Raw genomic sequence first — 17,603 nt, forward strand, 5'->3', positions numbered from 1 at the left:
GGGAGTCCTGGAGGAGGTTGCCTTGACCACCTGACATTTGTGGACCAGGCTTTACAGTTTGTAAAGCTCGTTTATTTCTGCTATTTCTTGTAATCCTCTCTTAGCCCTGTCAGATGAGGAAATTCAGATGCCAGAATGTTGGCCCAGGGGCAGGGCTGTTGAGGGGAAGAGCCAGGCTCAAGCTCAGACCCTTTGATGAGCCCAGAGTCCCTTCCGACGTCCTCAGTTGATCTTCCATCTGGACGTTGAACCAGCGGGGGTTCCGCAGGCCGGGAGAGAAGGGCACCTCCCCACAAGGCATGCTGTGTGCGGCGGGTGTTCACAGACGTGGGCGCTGGTGACAGGGTGGAAAGGCAGCAGGACCGAGCATCCTGAGTGTTGAGCGGTAACTGAAGGTGGAAACAGGAACGACACAACTTTGAGTGACACACGAGCTTTCCGCCATGTTTCTCAGGGCAGTTGGGGCCAGGCTCCGCTGGGGGACATGCCAGGGGACGTTCCTGTGCTCCCCACCCTCACCACGGGCATCCGCAAGACAGCATCACATAGCGCGAGCCGGTGCAGGAGTGGCTGTGGACTGCTCTGAATGACCATCTTGTAAGCAAATAATTCACACACTCACGACCTTGACTGAAATTAGATGTGACATATAGCTCATCTCAGAACTGACGGAGACACAGCACCAAGTCAGGATGTCGCCGTTCACGGGGGTGGACGTGAGTCATCAGGCAGCGCTCAGGCTGGGAAACAGCCTGTGGCTGGGAATCGATTCGTTCACGCACCCATTCATTATTTATTCAACATATACTTATTAAGCTCCAAGGATGTGCCAGACGTCCCGCTGGCAGCTGGGCCCGCAGCTGTCAACAAACCACACCCAGTGCCCGCCCACGTGAGGCCTGGAGTCTAAGGTCATGGTGCTTCCTGTCCTGACAGCTCCTCAGCTAAAAGTGCTGTTGTGGCTGGGTGATGCAGAGCCCTGCCTGGGCCTCCACCCCAGGTTTACGCTTGTTGTTGACCTGCGCCATCCACAGTCCACCTGCGCAGAGAGCAGGGTCTCATAGGAAGGGGGCTGCCCCAGGAGAGTTTGTGCCTGGCCAGGACACTTCAGACGCAGGCATCGCGGCGTCACTGGGAGCTCCTCTAAGGAAGGCACCTGTGTGCAGACCAGTAACTCAGGATCCACCCAAGGAGACCCTCTAAAGCTCTGTTCATTGTGTGATTGATGCTTCCCGTGTGCCCAGGAACTTTGGAGACCTTGATTCTACTGGATGCCATTAGGACATGTTGTTTAATTTAAAATTTGCAGCAGAGCAGTTGGCCTAGTGGTCAGTCTGTTCTTTAGATAACTAAAAATAATAGCAGACACTTTATTTCATTCTAATGGTTTGATTTAGGTTTAAATAATTTTTAAGTCTTAAAAATTCCTGATTTATGCATTATGTCACAATCCAGTAAAGACTGTATAAATGGGCTGTTAAACTCACAGTGTCCAAGTCAGTGGATTTTCTGTGTTGAAAAGAAAAAACTACAATTTATTGTTTTTTCCAAAAGTGTCAAACACCTTGAAGAATTGAGCATTATTGTTTAAAAAAAAACTGAAAAGAGAAGAAATTTATCTGTTTGCTTTTGGTTTTGGTTATGTTTTCCATTGCTGATCACCCAAATTGTGACTAATGTAAGGAGAAGATCTGCACAAGACAAAATAATCTGCCTGTCTTACAGACAGGTGAAGGAATTTTCCCTCTGCATTTTCAGACTTCTGAAACGAAATTGTTTTTTAAGGTAAAATTTTAAAATTCGCCAAAACTTCCTTCTGAGTTTATACTTGCTGCTAGCATTTTTCTAAGTCATAAATATTCTAGTGAAGTGAAATAATGTCACTGAAATGACTTGATGAAAAGCAGCTCAGGAAGAGAACCCCTTTTCCCTTCAGAATAGCAATTTGTCTGCAGCACCGGTGAGCTCTGACCTTGGACAGCTCTGCCTCCGTCCTGGGTCTAGGCTGGAACGGTCGGGCCATGGTCAAGTTTATAATACTTGACCTGCCAGGTGAGGCAAAAACAATCTCTTTTGACTCTGCTTCCAAAGTGCAGAGAACCAGATCCTCTGCGACTGAGCCCAGGAAGAAGCTAGGAGATGACGTCTCTCGTTTCTTTTTCTTTTTAACCATTTTTACAAACCCAGCTTATTTCCTAAGCAAGGCCGGAATGCCCTGAAAGTCATCCTTGTAAAACCAGCCAGGTCCCACAGGGCTTTACTGAGGGACTGCAGCCTCCTAAGACCGCTGCTGACCCGGGGAGGGGTCTGTGTGTCAGGGAGGCTGCCCACAGCTGCCCACCCCGTCCAAGAGCTCTCACTTCTCCGCAACCTGCGAGCTTCCCTGGACAAAGACCATGTCAGAGTTCATAGTGGCGACCCCTTCACGGAGGGATCATATTACATGCTGCATTGCTCCCGTGTCAGATTCCCCCATATTCTCACTTTTAGGCACAAAAACATGTGGAAGGCTCATTTGTTGGCTTAGACAGTGTCCCCATCACTTCTAATGTGTGAGTCTCTGCTTATGAACGTTAGGACCTGCAGCTGATTTAGTTTTATTGAAGTGCATTGGCCTCCGTCTTTTTCTGGCCTCCCTTGGCTCATACGAGGTGCAGCAGGGCTCCATCAGGAACACCGCATCACCTGCCGGCCAGTCCGGGCTGTCTCGCTGCCTCCACCTGGATGCCGCCTTCACGGTTCTTTGTCCTGTGCGGTTACTCAGCTGAATGTCCATGGAGGAAATGCTGTCCCTAGAACAGGGCTCTGTCTCTTCTGGCTGGAGAGTTCTGCAGTTTCTGGTCGATACTTGATGCATGCCTGCTGCATACCAGGCTCTGTGCAGGCCCTGGGCTCACCGCACAGACGAGGCCCCTGCCTTCCTGCAGCTTCGTGAACTCGTAATGGGTTATTTGTCCAAAGGCCAGCTTCAGCGCTGCCTCCTTCATGAAGGCTTCCGTGATCCCCCCCACCTGATGCCCCTTCTTAACTTCTGCCAGGGTTTGTATCCGCTGATAGCATTCAGTGTCCCAGTTGTACCTGAATGGTGGTGGTGTGGTGCGATCGTTGAACGCACTGCATGGTGTGTCGCCTGCGTGGAGGACGTAGATTTATTCATCTCTCTCCAGTGACAAGTACAGGGTTTGGCTCTGAGTCCCAGCACAGTAAATGACTGTGAAATATGTCACCTGCTGTGGCCAGCACAGTGTCTTGCTAATAGTTGGTACTTAGAAACACTTTAGCTGAATAAATGATCATCTGGCATGTGGATTGTCCCAACTCTCCTCTTCCTTTTGTTCTTCCTGTTCCCAGGGGAGGGACCACGTCTGCCTCGCTCGCCTCTTATCCTCGGTCGGCACCTGAGAAGGTCCCTCTGAGGCTCTTCCTGCAATGCATGTTGTTAATGGTTTCTCCTCCCTCGTCCAGATGGTACCTGAGGAAAACGAGGCTGATGTGGGAACGTTTTAGTAATTCTTCTGTAAAACTAAATAAAAATATGTGCGCACATACGAAGGGGAAAAGGTTTTTACTCTTAAACAGAATGGTGCATTGACTAGTTTTGAGCCAAAGTCTGCCTCTGAGAAGATCAAGATTTTTAAGAATGAGTGATCCTGCTTGAAATGCGTCATCTGTTTATGGGAGATTATACCCTCTCCCCACGCGAGCTGGGGCAAGGAAGGAACAGGCCGGCAGGCAGACGGCTCTCCGCTGTCTAGCCCCGGCGTCTGGAGCATCTGTGGGAAACGAGTGTTGCCTCTGGTACATATAATCACAGGATTGGGAGGACTTAACTCCCTTGCCTTTTAACCGCAGCACATAATGCTCTCCAGTGCCACAGAGGTGAATACAGCTAATACAGTTGTCTGTGTGAACTCAGTTTTTTAAAGATGATTTTATTTTTAAGACTTCAAAAGATTTAAGAAGCTAACAAGCTAGTGAATGACCTTCTTCCTTCCATTTCTCATCGTGTGGCGTTTTATTCCCCTTCACCGCGCCGGGGCCCTCCTAGGGCCCAGTGCCCGGGAAGGGGCCCTGCAGTGTCCTGGGTCAGTGGTTTTCCGTTTGTAGAATGACGCCTCACAGAACTCCATGAGTCTTTTGAGTGTCAGCTGTTACCTAAGTTTCTTTATAGCTCCTTTTTCCTCCTGAAAAATTGTGAACTCGGTGTTGACTGTGTTTAATTTTTGAGATCCAGTGAGAAGATTCATTTGAATGTATTTTCAAATAACATTTTGGTTATTTCACCACGGCTTCTCCTCCTCACATTTCTTTTAAAAAACGTGTTGTTGTTTTGTTCATTGTTGCCGGCATTTACTCCAACATGTGCAGTAACTTTGCTGAGGCTGAGAGCAAGGACGCCACACGCCTGTGTGGTTCCAGAGAATGCCGAGGGCCGGCTCTCCCCGTGAACCAGCCAGCTCTGCCCTTTCACAGCCGCTGGCCTCACCCTGGCACTGAACTTTCTAGAAGGGTGCTGTTTGTCACAGTGCCTGACCAGATCACAGCTATCTGACATATACACGCACACACGTATACATACATGCAGGCAGACCTCGCTTTATTTTTTGCACTTCCCGTGGCTTCCCCTACCTGGCCTTCTCCTGTGGACCTCTATTCTCCATCTCCTCCGAGGCCTCTGACCCTCTGCCTGCCCTCTCTTGCTGGTCATCCTGAGAGCCCATTCCCTGGCTCTTTTCTCTCCCTCCACATTTTTCTTGGATGATTTATATTCATGTCTTTAGAGACTGCATTTTTAACTAAGTGAAGGTTTGTGACAACTCTGCCTCTGTTGGCACTATTTTTCCAACAGCATTTGCTCACTTTGTATCTCAGTGTCACATTTTGATGATTCTTACAATATTTCAAACCCTCCACCAGCAAAAAGATTACAGTTTGCTGAAGGGTCAGATGATGGTTATCATTTTCAGCAATAAAGTGTTTTTTAATTAAGGTGTCCGCATTGTTTTTTTTAGACAATGCTGTTGCACACTTAATAGACTACAGTATAGTGGAAACATAACTTTTACGTGCCCTGGGAAACCAAAAAAATTCTTCTGACTCACTTTTTTGTGATACTCACTTTATAGCAATGGTCTGGAACTGAATCCACAATATCTCCAAGGTCTGCCTGTATGTATGTTTATTGAGTGGTACTTGTATTCGCTAGGAGTGAGTCAGACTAACACATTTATCCAACAGGATTAGTTTTAATTTCTGTTGAATTCTTCTTTAAGCCATTCTTTCTTGGGTTTTGTCCACCAAAAAAACAGGTAAAAATAATTTAAACTTTCAGTCCTCCCGTATCTGTGATGGTGACGTTTTGAGTCTGTGTGATAATGATGCTGGTCTTCAGAGTTGGTGACTTGGGGTTTTTTTGGAGGGGGCAGGACATCTGGAGAAAAATCATCTCTGGCAGAACTCAAGTTGGGAAACATTGGACGGGTGAGCACGCGGGTTGGACTGCCCCCGACACATCCCACCCCTGCTCCCCAGGGTAGCACCAGCGGGCGCAGCTCCTGGCTGGTGGGCCACTGACCTTGGTGTCAGCTGGGTGGTGCTGAAACTCGTAGGCACAACGGCACCGGCCGGGACCTCGGGAGGCTTTGGGGGCCGTCAGTCACGCTCGCCTGTCTCTCTCTCTCCCTCTCTCACCCCATCAGACTCGCTGTCTGTCTCCAGCAACGATGCCAGCCCGCCCGCCTCCGTGGCCTCCCTCCAGCCCCACATGATGGGGGCGCAGAGCTCCCCGGGCCCCAAGCGCCCAGGCAACACGCTGCGCAAGTGGCTGACCAGCCCGGTGCGGCGCCTGAGCAGTGGCAAGGCCGACGGGCACGTGAAGAAGCTGGCGCACAAGCACAAGAAGAGCAGGGAGGTGCGCAAGAGCGCCGACGCCGGCTCGCAGAAGGACTCGGACGACAGCGCGGCCACCCCGCAGGACGAGACCGTCGAAGAGGTGAGGGCCCCGCACGCACAGCTGCCCAGGCCCCACAGGGCCTCCGGCACCTCCTCCCAGAGCCGCGGGAACAGCTGCTGGTCCCGTGAATGCACTCACTCGGTGGTTTTCCGTGTGTTCCCAGGGAGGACCCATGTCAGAGCCCAGCTGAGGTCCTTTAGCCGCCTGCTAGGGTTAAGGGGCCTACGTGTGGCTTCTGATCAAGGGATCAGGGGACCGAGAGCCCCCTCCCAAGGCATGGACACCCCTGCCTGCTCCATGAGGAAGGGGGTGCCCTGCTGCCTCAGCCCCCTCTTCCCTCCAATCACAGGCAAAGCCCGGGTTGCCGCCCATGTTGCGGAAGATTTCAGCGGTCCCTGAGGTTAGCACTCAGCCACAGTGGCAGCGTTTTGCAGGGAAAGCTCCAGTTTTAGACTTGAGGGGCCTGCAGGAATGTGTGCATCCTTTAGTTATTTCTACCACCACGCCTGCCCCCATATTCATACTTATATTTATCTTGAGTAGAAAAAAACCCAGTTAATTTACTTTGCTAACCCAGTAATAAACACCGGATTACTCCCATGTCATCAAAGATAAAAATGTGAAAAGAAGTAGTGTACATAGTCAACCAGGAATTATTTTTAATTTCCTTTTTGGGGGAGTGGGAGGCTTCAGTTCCCTCCTGATCCCCAAGATGGGCCTTCAGCAATGTGGTGTCAGTGAGGGGCCCTCAGTGTTTTTAGCTTGAACCTCCGCTACCCTCCAGTTCCCTCACAGACTCAAAAAGAAAAAGGCAGAGACAGAGAGAGAGAGAGAGAGGACAAGATTTGTATCGTGTAATTTATTTTGCAGATGTGGGGTTTCTGCTGCTTTTTTCCTGGGCCTGCTTTTGCTGTGGGTTTTCACTGGAGTGTATGGTTCGTTTACATCCTCATCTGTTTTCTATACCATGTCCTCTTAGTAGAAATAAAACTGACGTTTTTTTCCTAAAAGTAAAAATAGAGGAAAATTAATGTGATAATTCAGATTCTTTAAATGCATCTTGAATTGTGTTTTTCTTTATGCCCGCATGATTTCAGTGAATTTTATTCGTGCAAAGTACCAAAAGTGAAATGATAGAAGACTGGAGGAACTGAGGGGTATGGTCCAAATTTTTGAACTTTTTTTTTTTATTTGGCTTCTTAAAGATGAGATATGTTCAGAGCCTGACGGTTAACGTTGGTAGGCCCTTCCAAAGACACTCCCAGCGGCCCTTTCCTCTTCCAAGTTGGCCAGCAAGGGAGTTAGATTGCAGGAGAGGATGAATGTTCCCATCGGGCTGGAAGGAGCTTGGGCCTGATTCCTGCATCTCAGTTTCAGTCCCGGCTGTGCTTTTTCCAGTTAACCCCTGGGGGCTCGGTTTCTGTGAGCTGACCGTGACAGCCAGGGCCTTGGTTCTAATGGGCGAATGTCGGTCTGGTTTCAGAGAGGCCGGAATGAGGGCCTGAGCAGCGGCACGCTCTCCAAGTCCTCGTCCTCAGGCATGCAGAGCTGCGGAGAGGAGGAAGGCGAGGAGGGGGCGGACGCCGTGCCCCTGCCCCCGCCCATGGCCATCCAGCAGCACAGCCTGCTCCAGCCAGACTCACAGGACGACAAGGTAAGGGGGCCTAGGCTGCCCTGAGCGAGGAGAGGGGGCCTCATGGTTGCTGGTGTGCCCCAGCCTCACTGCAGGACATAGAGAACATCCCGGGGCTGGGAAAATGTACCTGGAAGACATGCTGATTTTCCAGGCAGAATTCTGCCTATTTTCCCTCTAAAAGTACGGATAACAAAAGCTACTTCCTAAGCTGTAGGAATATGCCCAGTCTCTCATACACAGGTGCTTATATAAATCCATTCATTGCACTTTTTAATGGATGCTCTAGTAATTGCTACTTCTAAAGTCATTTTAATTTTTGTCGCTGTGCTGACGAGGGTCCCTGAGAGGCCAGTCAGAGAAATCACACGCCGCCTGCGTGGTTATGGCCTAAATGCATATGAGCCTGTCTGGTTCTCTCTGTTAGGTGTCTTTGCGAATAGGTCTTGTTTTCAGATGAGATGCATTGCTGTCCAGTTCCTTTTTCCAACATGGCAAACATCTGGATCAAACTGGACTGTGGGGCTAGTTGTCAGAGTGCAGGAATCAGTTCAAAGCCATGAATCTACTCTTTGGATGTGTGAGGAGGCTTCGAGCCAAGTAAATCTTGTTTTCTGTTTTCTGTTTTTTGGAGTTTTTTTTTTCCCTTTTTTGGAGTTCTTACAGAATCTCAGATTGTTTTGCCCATCCCAGTGGTAGATCCCTAAAATGCCAAAGAGGAAACCTGATACCTGTGCCCTGCACATCCTCTCACGTTCTGGCACATTCTGCCTCTCTAAACTGGCAGGTGTTGAAAACTGCACTATAAAGTAATTTCTGGTGATTTTTTTTTTTTTGGCAGTAACTAAATTTTGTGAATTAAACAGTTGTTTTAATCAGTTTCCCCCTTCTTCCCCTTTCTCCTTCCCTGGCTACCTCCTCTGCACTAACACAGTCACTGGCTGGATGGCCCGTATGTCATGAGCTGGGGTCGGCCCCCACCCAGTGATTGACAGCAGCAGGGCCCAGGCGGACCCTGCATTAGTCTTCACCCAAGGGCCCTTCCCTGTAGGAGCTGCTTCCTTCTCCTCCAGTGGCCTCGTGTACAGTGAGGGTGCCGTGGGTCTTGGCAGAAGGAGGGAACCTGGGTTCGAGCCTGGAGTTTGGGGGGCATCTCCGGTGCAGACCCCGTGCTGTGGGGGGCAGAAGGGCCTGGGATGAGAGAGGAGCTCACCCCCTGCTGCCCAGAGCAGACCCACCAGGGAGTGGGGCTCTGAGCACTCCTCAGTTACTTTCTAGCATTCATTCTAAGCTATACCTTTTTAAAGGCAGAAGACAGAAATTGCCTAAATCTGGATAGTTGGCCAGAAAGTGAGGGGCCAGGCCTGGTTGACTGATTCACCACATAAGAGAGTGTTTTTCTCCGTGTAAAGAGTGGATTGCACAATATTCTTCTTTTTGCTAAAATCATTTATTGGCTGTTGTGTTACCGCATTGGGTATTATCAATAGAAATTCTTCTTTTACAAGAATCTGTAGTGATGTTCCCAGGGACTATTATCTTGTGACTAATATTTTGTTTTGTTCTGTTTTCTCTTTTTGTAAACTTTCACTGCAGCATTATGTTGATTTGTGTTCTGTGTCTGTTTTGGCTCAGTTTCCTTACCTCTCCATTTGAAGTTTTTTCCTTGTTCTCTTCACCTCATAGTCCAGATTCCATTAGACCAAGCCAACATTTGTTTTGCCAAGTGCATATCTGGATCCGCATTGTAAAAGCCTTGTTGTAAGCGTATAATCCGTACCTGTCTGCTGTGAGACACGCATCATTAGGACGGCTAGCCGTGTGTCGCATGCGTCTCTGCCGTCCTTAATATGAAGCAAGGTTCATATTACCTCCCTTCTAGTTTCCAGTAAATTAATGGTGCACGTAATCTGCAAACACGCCGTGTTTGCTAATTACTGAAACTTGAACTCAGTAGTCCCTCCCCAGATCCCTTACCTGTCCACCCCTGTACACCCTGGCTCTGGCCGTAAATGGCATCTGATAGCTTGTGAGGCCACAGATCTCCTGTCCTCTGCACTAATCATTGGGGAAATGGATGGCACAGAAAATGGTGAGCTTGTCCCCCTCTTCCCTGTCTGGTCAGTGCTCCGGGTTCCTTTCCTTTTCCTGTTGCTTTCTTTTAGCCCCGTCCATGCAGTAAAGCCATTTTTAGTATCCTATTTTGTTTCCCAATTATTTAAAGGGTTCACTCATTCACCTTCAGGCCTTTCTCTCTTCCTTTGATCAGATTCTCCATTTTTTCCCTCCTTAACCAGTAGCCCAGCCAGCAGTGGCAAAAGTTAGAATTTTCCCATGCCTCTTTGAAAAACGTTCTGATGGTACATGACTGCGGATTAAAAACAGACTTTGTCTGCTTTCCACATGTGTCCCAGACAGGTCTTATTTAATATTTCATGTCAGAGTATTGTAAATTTTAAAAGATGGCTTTAAATAAATGCAAACAAAGACAAACTTGTGGTCGTTTTGTCTGGAATTACTTTTAAGAAGAGAATAAGCTTGCAGGAGAAATTTCTGTCTGTCCGGTGACTAACATGGGCATTCCCCTCCCCGTCTCTCTGACCTTCCTCCGCAGGCCTCCTCCCGGTTGTTGGTCCGCCCCACCAGCTCCGAAACGCCGAGCGCAGCCGAGCTCGTCAGTGCGATTGAGGAGCTCGTGAAAAGCAAGATGGTAAGGCTGCCCAGAGGCCTGGTCCGAGGGCTGGAAGGTGCCCCAGGTGCCGCCTGCTGGTGGGCCTTCCCTTGTCCACGGGTGGCTCTTGTCTGCAGGGTGGAGTTCAGAGCCCCCAAGCCCACCCTCGCTTCTGACCAACCACAGGTTTAAAGATCCCCAGGACCAGTCTCAGGTTCAGTAAGTGGCCTGAATGGTTCACAGAACTTAGAGAAGCCACAGTGGCGGTTCATGACTGTGAAAGGATGCAGCTGAAAATCAGCCAGGGAGGAGGTGCAGGGGCAGGTCTGGGAGAGTCCAGATTCGGGCTGCCGTTGTCCTCTTCTGGTAAAGTCCCGTGAACAGTGCTGACGATACGTGCAGAACATTGCAGACCAGAGATGCTCCTCCGAGCCTCAGTGCTCAGAGTTTTTATCTGGGCTCAGTCACATACACAAGAGTGACCACTTATATGGCTCAGCCCTGTCCCCTGCCCCTCCAGAGATCAAGATCTCACGTGGCCCAGAGCCCCCCTCAAAAGTCACATTGTTAGCATAGACTGTCTTGGCCCAAGACCCCCAGCTAAACAGAGACATCATCAAGCAGGACATTCCAAGGGCTTAGAGGGACCTCCCGGGGGCCAAGATCAGCCCTTCCTCGCACCCGTATCGTCCTCAGTGCTGGCATCATCCTAGCCCGTGTGGTCAGCTCCAGTCTTGTCTGGAGGTGTGCCCAGGGTCGGTGGTACTCACAGATGGCCGCCGCAAGTCTCTTGCTGTCTCTGAGATCTTTCATTTGGATTCGGGTGTGTAAAAGAGAATGGTTTGCCTTGCTATGTAAGGGCTTATTTTGTTAGTGACGTCTCTATTGCCAGTTGGTCAGCGTGGATTCATTTAATAAAAGCCCCAAATCAAATGTTGATTTTTTTGAAGTTAGGTATGCATTGTTCCTAGTTGATTCAAATCCATAAATTTCTGTGTTCCTTTAGTTTTCCTGTGAAATAGAAAAACGAGCAATGGTAACAGCTTTTTAGACTAGTGTGTCCTACTGGCCTGCTGCATCTTTTACAAGTCACCCCTCCTACAGTAAAGGCCCTCGGCCTCTCCCACATTCCCTCCTCCAGAGAGAACCACTGTGAACAACTTGCTGTATTTCCCTCCAGGCACTTTCTTTTTAGGTGCAGGTATATATCGGGGGCGGGTGCATCTGCGGGCTTTTTCTTTCAAAATGGATTCATTTGATTTTTAAGATTCTAAGACTTAATGTGTCTTGAGGATCTCCTCACATCAGTATGTATAGATTCAGCTCTATCTTTTTAATAGCTTTATCATATTCCATTACACAGATGCAGCAATAAAAATACCATTATACTATAATTTATTTAAATAAATTCCTATATATATATTTCTCAATTTTCACTGTTATAAGCACACATTTCTTATGTCTGTGATTATATCTGTAGATAAGTTTCCAGCATTGGAATTGCTAGATCGAAGGGTTTACTATTGACCCTTCAACAACATGGGTTTGAATTTCACGGGTCCACTTACACGCAGGTGTTTTCCAATAGCAGATAATACAGCACGGCACAACCTGCAGCTGGTTGAACCCTCTGACACAGAACCATAGATACAGAGGAACCATGCATGCAGAGGGTCTGCATCCCAACCCCAGCATCGTTCAAGGGTTAGCGGTACTTCCTTAAAGTTAGGAGTGTATCTTCCTTTGCCAGTAGTAACTGGGTACCTCTAATGAGGCTGGTTGACTAGGTCAAGGGGAAACTGTACCTAAAATTCAGACAGGTATTGCTGTGCTGTAGCTAGAATGCCCTCCAGGTGGTAGTCTGTGCTGTGGTCTGAGAAGGATGCAGTGGGCTCCCAGGTTAGACAGGATGTTAGACTGAAAGGCTGCTAGGACTTGGTAGATAAACCAAGATCTTGATTCTACTGGTCAAAAATTTGTGATCATGTTAGTATGCACTTAGCTAAACCACATCCTGGCTGTGTCTTTGAGAGACAAGTTGATTAATGGTCTAAAAAGACACTTAAATTATACCTAGTGATTTTTTTAAGCATCCTTAAACATTTTAGAAACAACCATTTGCACATATTATATGACCATTAAAATCATTTTTATCTACTAATTGAATTGGTTTTCCCATGGACTGTTGGGAATCATGTGAATCATGTTAATACCCTCTGCCCTGTCCTGCTCCCCGTGACTGAGAGACTCCCGCACGTCTCACCGTGTGCTGTGGACCCTCAGTCATCCTGCTTGCTTTCCTGTGGGCCAGCTCTTAGGCTGTCGCACCTTCATAATCGGATTTGACCGTGTTGCACTGGGGAGGGGGAGAGGCGAGGGTTCTACTGTTGTGCAGTCAGTGTCCCAGGAACTGAGTCTCCTTACCCTGAACCCTGAGGATTCTACCTGAAGAGGAAAAACCACCCTGCAGTCCTTTCCCTGGGACTTGCTCCTCTCTCTACCCACACGTTCCTGATCAGTGTTGAAAGGCACTGGCTTTCCTGAGCACCAGCCGCGGGGCAGGAGTAGCCGGCGGCCACGGTGACCGTTTGATTTGACTTTGGGGCTTGCTCCTCTTCGTTGGCCTCAATACGAAGGGAGATACAAGAAAGAATGAAAATAAACAAAATAAACATCTAACTCAAAGTATTAGAAGAAAAACAAAATTTTTTTAAAAAGTGAAAGGAATGAATTCATAGAGATAAAAGCAGAAATTAAAGAGTTGGAAAACAAAAATAGTAAAATAAGAAATAAAACGCAAAAGTTCCTTCTTTCAAAATGTACACTGCATGAATGGACTTGGGTCCCCAAAGCTGTGCTTAGTGATGATGTCAGCTTCAGCCTGTTACTCTTAAGGGGGGGAACGGGACAAGTATTAAGAGGTTTTAATTTGATGGGAAATAGTAAGTGTTCTTGTAGCTTTTATTGGGCTTTTTATTTAAAGATAAATAAAGATGGTTCAGATGTTGAAATGCTTCTTGATCACCTCTATGTCCAGCTGGGGTGCTTTGGAAATTTTAAAAGTACTAGTACCTGTACCCCTAGGAGCTTTGTAAATTCAGGTTAAGAAAGAAAATTAATTAATATGTACCAATTAGAAAGTAATCAGTCACACTGATCATTGTCACACTAATCCAGGGAGAAGAGTCATCAGTAGTCAGCTAAGAAGATTTGCTTGAGGTTCTGCAGAGGCTCTAACAATGAAAACAGTCACCTGCAGAAACTAAAATCCAGGGGGGAGACAGAGTTTTGGATAAGTGAGGCCAGCATGACAACTACTTCCTACAGAAGAAGGAAGTGTGAGTGTCACAGAGAGATCAATTTTAGCTGGGTGATCTGTGTGTACTAAAGGATGTCGAGGCTTCATGAATAATTAAGAAACAAATAATTTGCTTGAATTAAAATATAGGCTGCTGATATTGCTACGTAGCCTACCAACAAGTGATGTGGGCAGTGTGCTGGGGGAAACCCGCCCGATCCAGGCGACTCCACAGCTTCTGAAATGGTCATGATCTCACGTGGTGGGAGTGTACCTGACAAGAAAATGGCTAGATCTGAAATGGGTCTGGGGCTGTGATGTAAGCCAGTTTGTACTGTTTCTAATTATTTGGTAACCAGGAACAGAATCTGTTAACATACAAATTCACTGTCCTTTTCATCTTAACTTTCCTCTTTTGTCCATCTCCTCTTACTCAGTTTTTAAATTAGTGCTCGGGGTTTTGTTATTAAATACTATGTGATTTTACAAACATGGATTCTGTAATGTCACAGTCAGGCCCCCTGTATTTTCTGACGTATGAGATTTTCTTGCCCTAATTTCAGCCTCATGGACCGTGTGGGCAGGAAGTGTGACTGTTGATCTGGTTTCTTCCAGGCGCTGGAGGATCGACCCAGCTCCCTCCTTGTCGACCAGGGAGACAGTAGCAGCCCCTCCTTCAACCCTTCTGACAATTCCCTTCTCTCCTCCTCCTCGCCCATCGATGAGATGGAAGAAAGGAAATCGAGCTCTTTAAAGAGACGGCAGTAAGACAAACATTTTTGTTGTCATTGTTTGGCGGCTTTCCTCCTGTCTGTCATCTTCAAAGCTGTGACTGGGGTGCATGTCTGAGTCAGCACAAGGAAGAGACCTGGGGTCTCTCGCTGAGGGATTGTGCAAGTGGTCGCAGGGTACTCAGACCCTCGGGGAGGCACAGTAAGCCCTAGCTGCAGTTTCTCGTGTTTCATTTGTGTATTTTACTGTATTCATAAGTCAGAATGACACAAGAATATCTTCTGGTAAGAAACCACTATACATTCTATCATATACGTAGTTGTGAAGAAAAAGAAAGCAACGTAAAATTAAATACAGTCCCCCAAACTTGAATACTTTTCAAACATACCTTAGTGGTAGAATTTTTTAGTTCTGTAAAGCAGCTTGTAGTGAAAAAAAAAAGCCCTGAAAAATATTATAAAAGGTTTAAAATTGCATTTGGAGAAGAGACCTGGTTTTATTGAGGGCTGTATGATGTCGCGCACATAGGTGAGCCTCATCAGTGCTGACTGAATGAACAAACCTTTACAGGCCAATTGAGGTGGTTTGCTGTACCTGATCAAGTAATTGTCTTATATTACCTGTGTGGCTGTAAACAGTTACTGAACCTTGCAAAAAGAAACTTCTAAATGATGTGATCAGACCCAAGGCTTTAGACATCTGGGTTACTTTTTTTTTTTTTGTATGTCCAATGAACCTTTGAATGACTTAATCATTAAAACACAAAGGAGCAAGAAACTTGCTTCCTTTAACATCGTGCCTTTACAACAAAGTTACATCTAAACTTCTCTCGGTCATCACACACGTGCTGAGTCCAGTCGTGCTGAGTCCACACTGGATGCGAGATGTCTCGTGACTTCAGCAGCTCCCATGGGTCACCCATGTGAACCTGTGAGTGACTCGGGACACACAGGAATTGGAGACCCAGTTGTGCAAGTTTGATAGGTTACTACACCATCCCTGCAGAAATCTCATCTGATAAGAACAAAAGAGCAAAATAATTCTTTTAGAAAATTTCTTAGCATGGATTGTAAACACTGCTTTTTCTCTTTTTTTTTTTTTTTTCCCAGCTACGTTTTGCAAGAATTAGTGGAGACAGAGCGTGACTATGTGCGGGACCTCGGCTATGTGGTTGAGGTATGTGTTTTCAGAGATTTAATAACCTATAACAGCCCTAAGAGTTGTCATAGGGGTATCATGCTGGAGAATTGAATGCTAATACCGTCTCAAAAGCTTTAAAAACATTTTCGACGAAAACAAAACACAGTAACAACAACCAATAAAATATTTCTGAGAAATCAAATTTAGCCAGTTACCTCAACAATCTGTCTTCACTTTGAAAGGCTTTTTTCTTGGCATGGTACATCTTGACATAGTCTCTTTTTTATAATTCAGTTTGTAAATATTGTCTCCAACCATTGAATTTATTATATGGAAATCTTGCCTTTAATTATTTTCAAGAGTGGGTACCACCACAGAAATGAGAACATCATTGGTTGAAACGTCATTGTGGCAACTTCTCCATCCACCTGGTTCAGAGCTTGGTCTGTGGCTACTACCCCAGGCCATTTGCTTGTAGTTTTCACAGAACGAATGTGTCACCACTTGCATTGACCAGAAGTTGCTATGCACTTTGTAGCTATAGCAAAACTTCTGCCTTTCATACTAAATCGAGGACCATCTCTAGGCTTATCCTACCATCAAGTTCAGGGCATAATCATACTAATAAACTCAACTCATCAAAAAGCAATTTTTGTAATAAAAATCTTTATCACTTATTCTTTCAGCTTTGCTGATATGTACAGGGCAGTACTTTCTAGATGTACATTCCATTAAAAGTAATGGCTATTACAGTTACTTCTATAACATAATAGATTAAACATGCTTATTCTATCTGCAGTTCATTACTAACAATAAAATAAGTAACTTGAAAACTTCAGAGGTTCTTATACAGACTGAATCCCATTTTGAGTTATAGAGAAGTTTTAAACCACATTTTGGCAACCTAGTTAATCAACTGATGTTAAAAATCAATTTGTGAAAAGTATATTGTTAAATCCTTATTTAACAAATTATGTAAATCTAAAAAGAAAAGAAAGTCTGTTTATATCAGATAAATACTGACAGCAAAGGAAACATGCTTCTGGACAAATATTTAATATTTACAAGCTGACAAAATAGTTTTATCAAACCATTTACATTTACTTAAACTTTCCAGGTCCTTAGAAGAGTTTTGACCTGTGAATACTAAACAGTTCAGGGCATGAAAATCATGGCAATGAATGTAACTATATTTCAAGTGCCAGTTGAGAATACATTTCACAAAGGGTTTTTGTTCTTAAATAAAGAATTGGTTTACAAGACAGGCACAGGTCTGTTTTATCCTTTATGACCGCCAATCAGTAAGCCGTCACTTGACTCAAACATGTTCAGTGAAATCATCTTATTTTTAAATCTTTCATTTTAGGGCTACATGGCACTTATGAAAGAAGACGGTGTTCCCGATGACATGAAGGGGAAAGACAAGATCGTGTTTGGCAACATCCATCAGATTTACGACTGGCACAGAGAGTACGTAAAACACATGCTGTGTGCGGTGGCGTGCGCTGCGTCTTCACTCGCTCCGCTGCCTCGTGGCAGGCACATGGTGAAGGATATTTGTTGATTCGTTTCATGCCGTGACCTGTGTGGCCTTGTGGACGTAGTTGGTGTAAAGGAACTAGTTCTGCATTGAGGACTTTCGTGGTTGCATTTTGTGGCAGGTGGAAGCCTCTCACCTTCCCCCTGCGGGTCCATCCCAGGCCCGTGCTGGGGGTGGCTAGAAGCCCAGGCACCCCGTGTGACTGCCTAGTCCTGACCCCCAGCCCTTTGCTTCCCCTTTCTGTGCCTCCATTCTTCATCTCCACAACCTGGGTCAGAGTGGTATCCACCCCCGGGACTGCTGTGAAGAGTGACTGACTTAATATAATACATGTGAGGTGCTTAGAACCACATCTCTGTGGAGTAAGCCTTAATAAGTGTTTCTGAGTAGAATTGCAGCCACGTCTTCAGTGAATACAAATTACTGTTAGAGGTTTTTTTCAAGTCAGTAAGTGATAATTCAGGTAGGCATACATCCTACCAACAAATACGGCCCAGAAGAAGTGAAGACAGTTTTGCTTCTGTGGTTATACCTAATTTTGATCTTAAAGGGAGCTAATGTTTGTGACCTCAAAATTGATTTTTACTATATTTGAGAAAATTTTACAAGGCTGGCACAGGTCGCATTCAGTATTTT

The 17,603-nt window shown here is 46.3% G+C and overlaps 1 protein-coding gene across 2 annotated transcripts in view; it reads left to right on the forward strand.

The window, feature by feature from the left end:
* TRIO (trio Rho guanine nucleotide exchange factor) overlaps window positions 1-17,603 on the forward strand; it is a 331,311-nt gene that overhangs the window by 285,605 nt on the left and 28,103 nt on the right. For both annotated transcript variants that reach the window (XM_031443331.2, XM_064479579.1), the window contains exons 35-40: window positions 5,700-5,992; window positions 7,437-7,607; window positions 10,201-10,296; window positions 14,171-14,319; window positions 15,397-15,463; window positions 16,794-16,897. In XM_031443331.2, coding sequence (XP_031299191.2) covers window positions 5,700-5,992; window positions 7,437-7,607; window positions 10,201-10,296; window positions 14,171-14,319; window positions 15,397-15,463; window positions 16,794-16,897 — 880 coding nt within the window. The remainder of the gene's footprint in view (window positions 1-5,699; window positions 5,993-7,436; window positions 7,608-10,200; window positions 10,297-14,170; window positions 14,320-15,396; window positions 15,464-16,793; window positions 16,898-17,603) is intronic.

The sequence above is a fragment of the Camelus dromedarius genome, chromosome 3, assembly GCF_036321535.1.
Source record: "Camelus dromedarius isolate mCamDro1 chromosome 3, mCamDro1.pat, whole genome shotgun sequence".
Lineage (NCBI taxonomy): Eukaryota > Metazoa > Chordata > Mammalia > Artiodactyla > Camelidae > Camelus > Camelus dromedarius.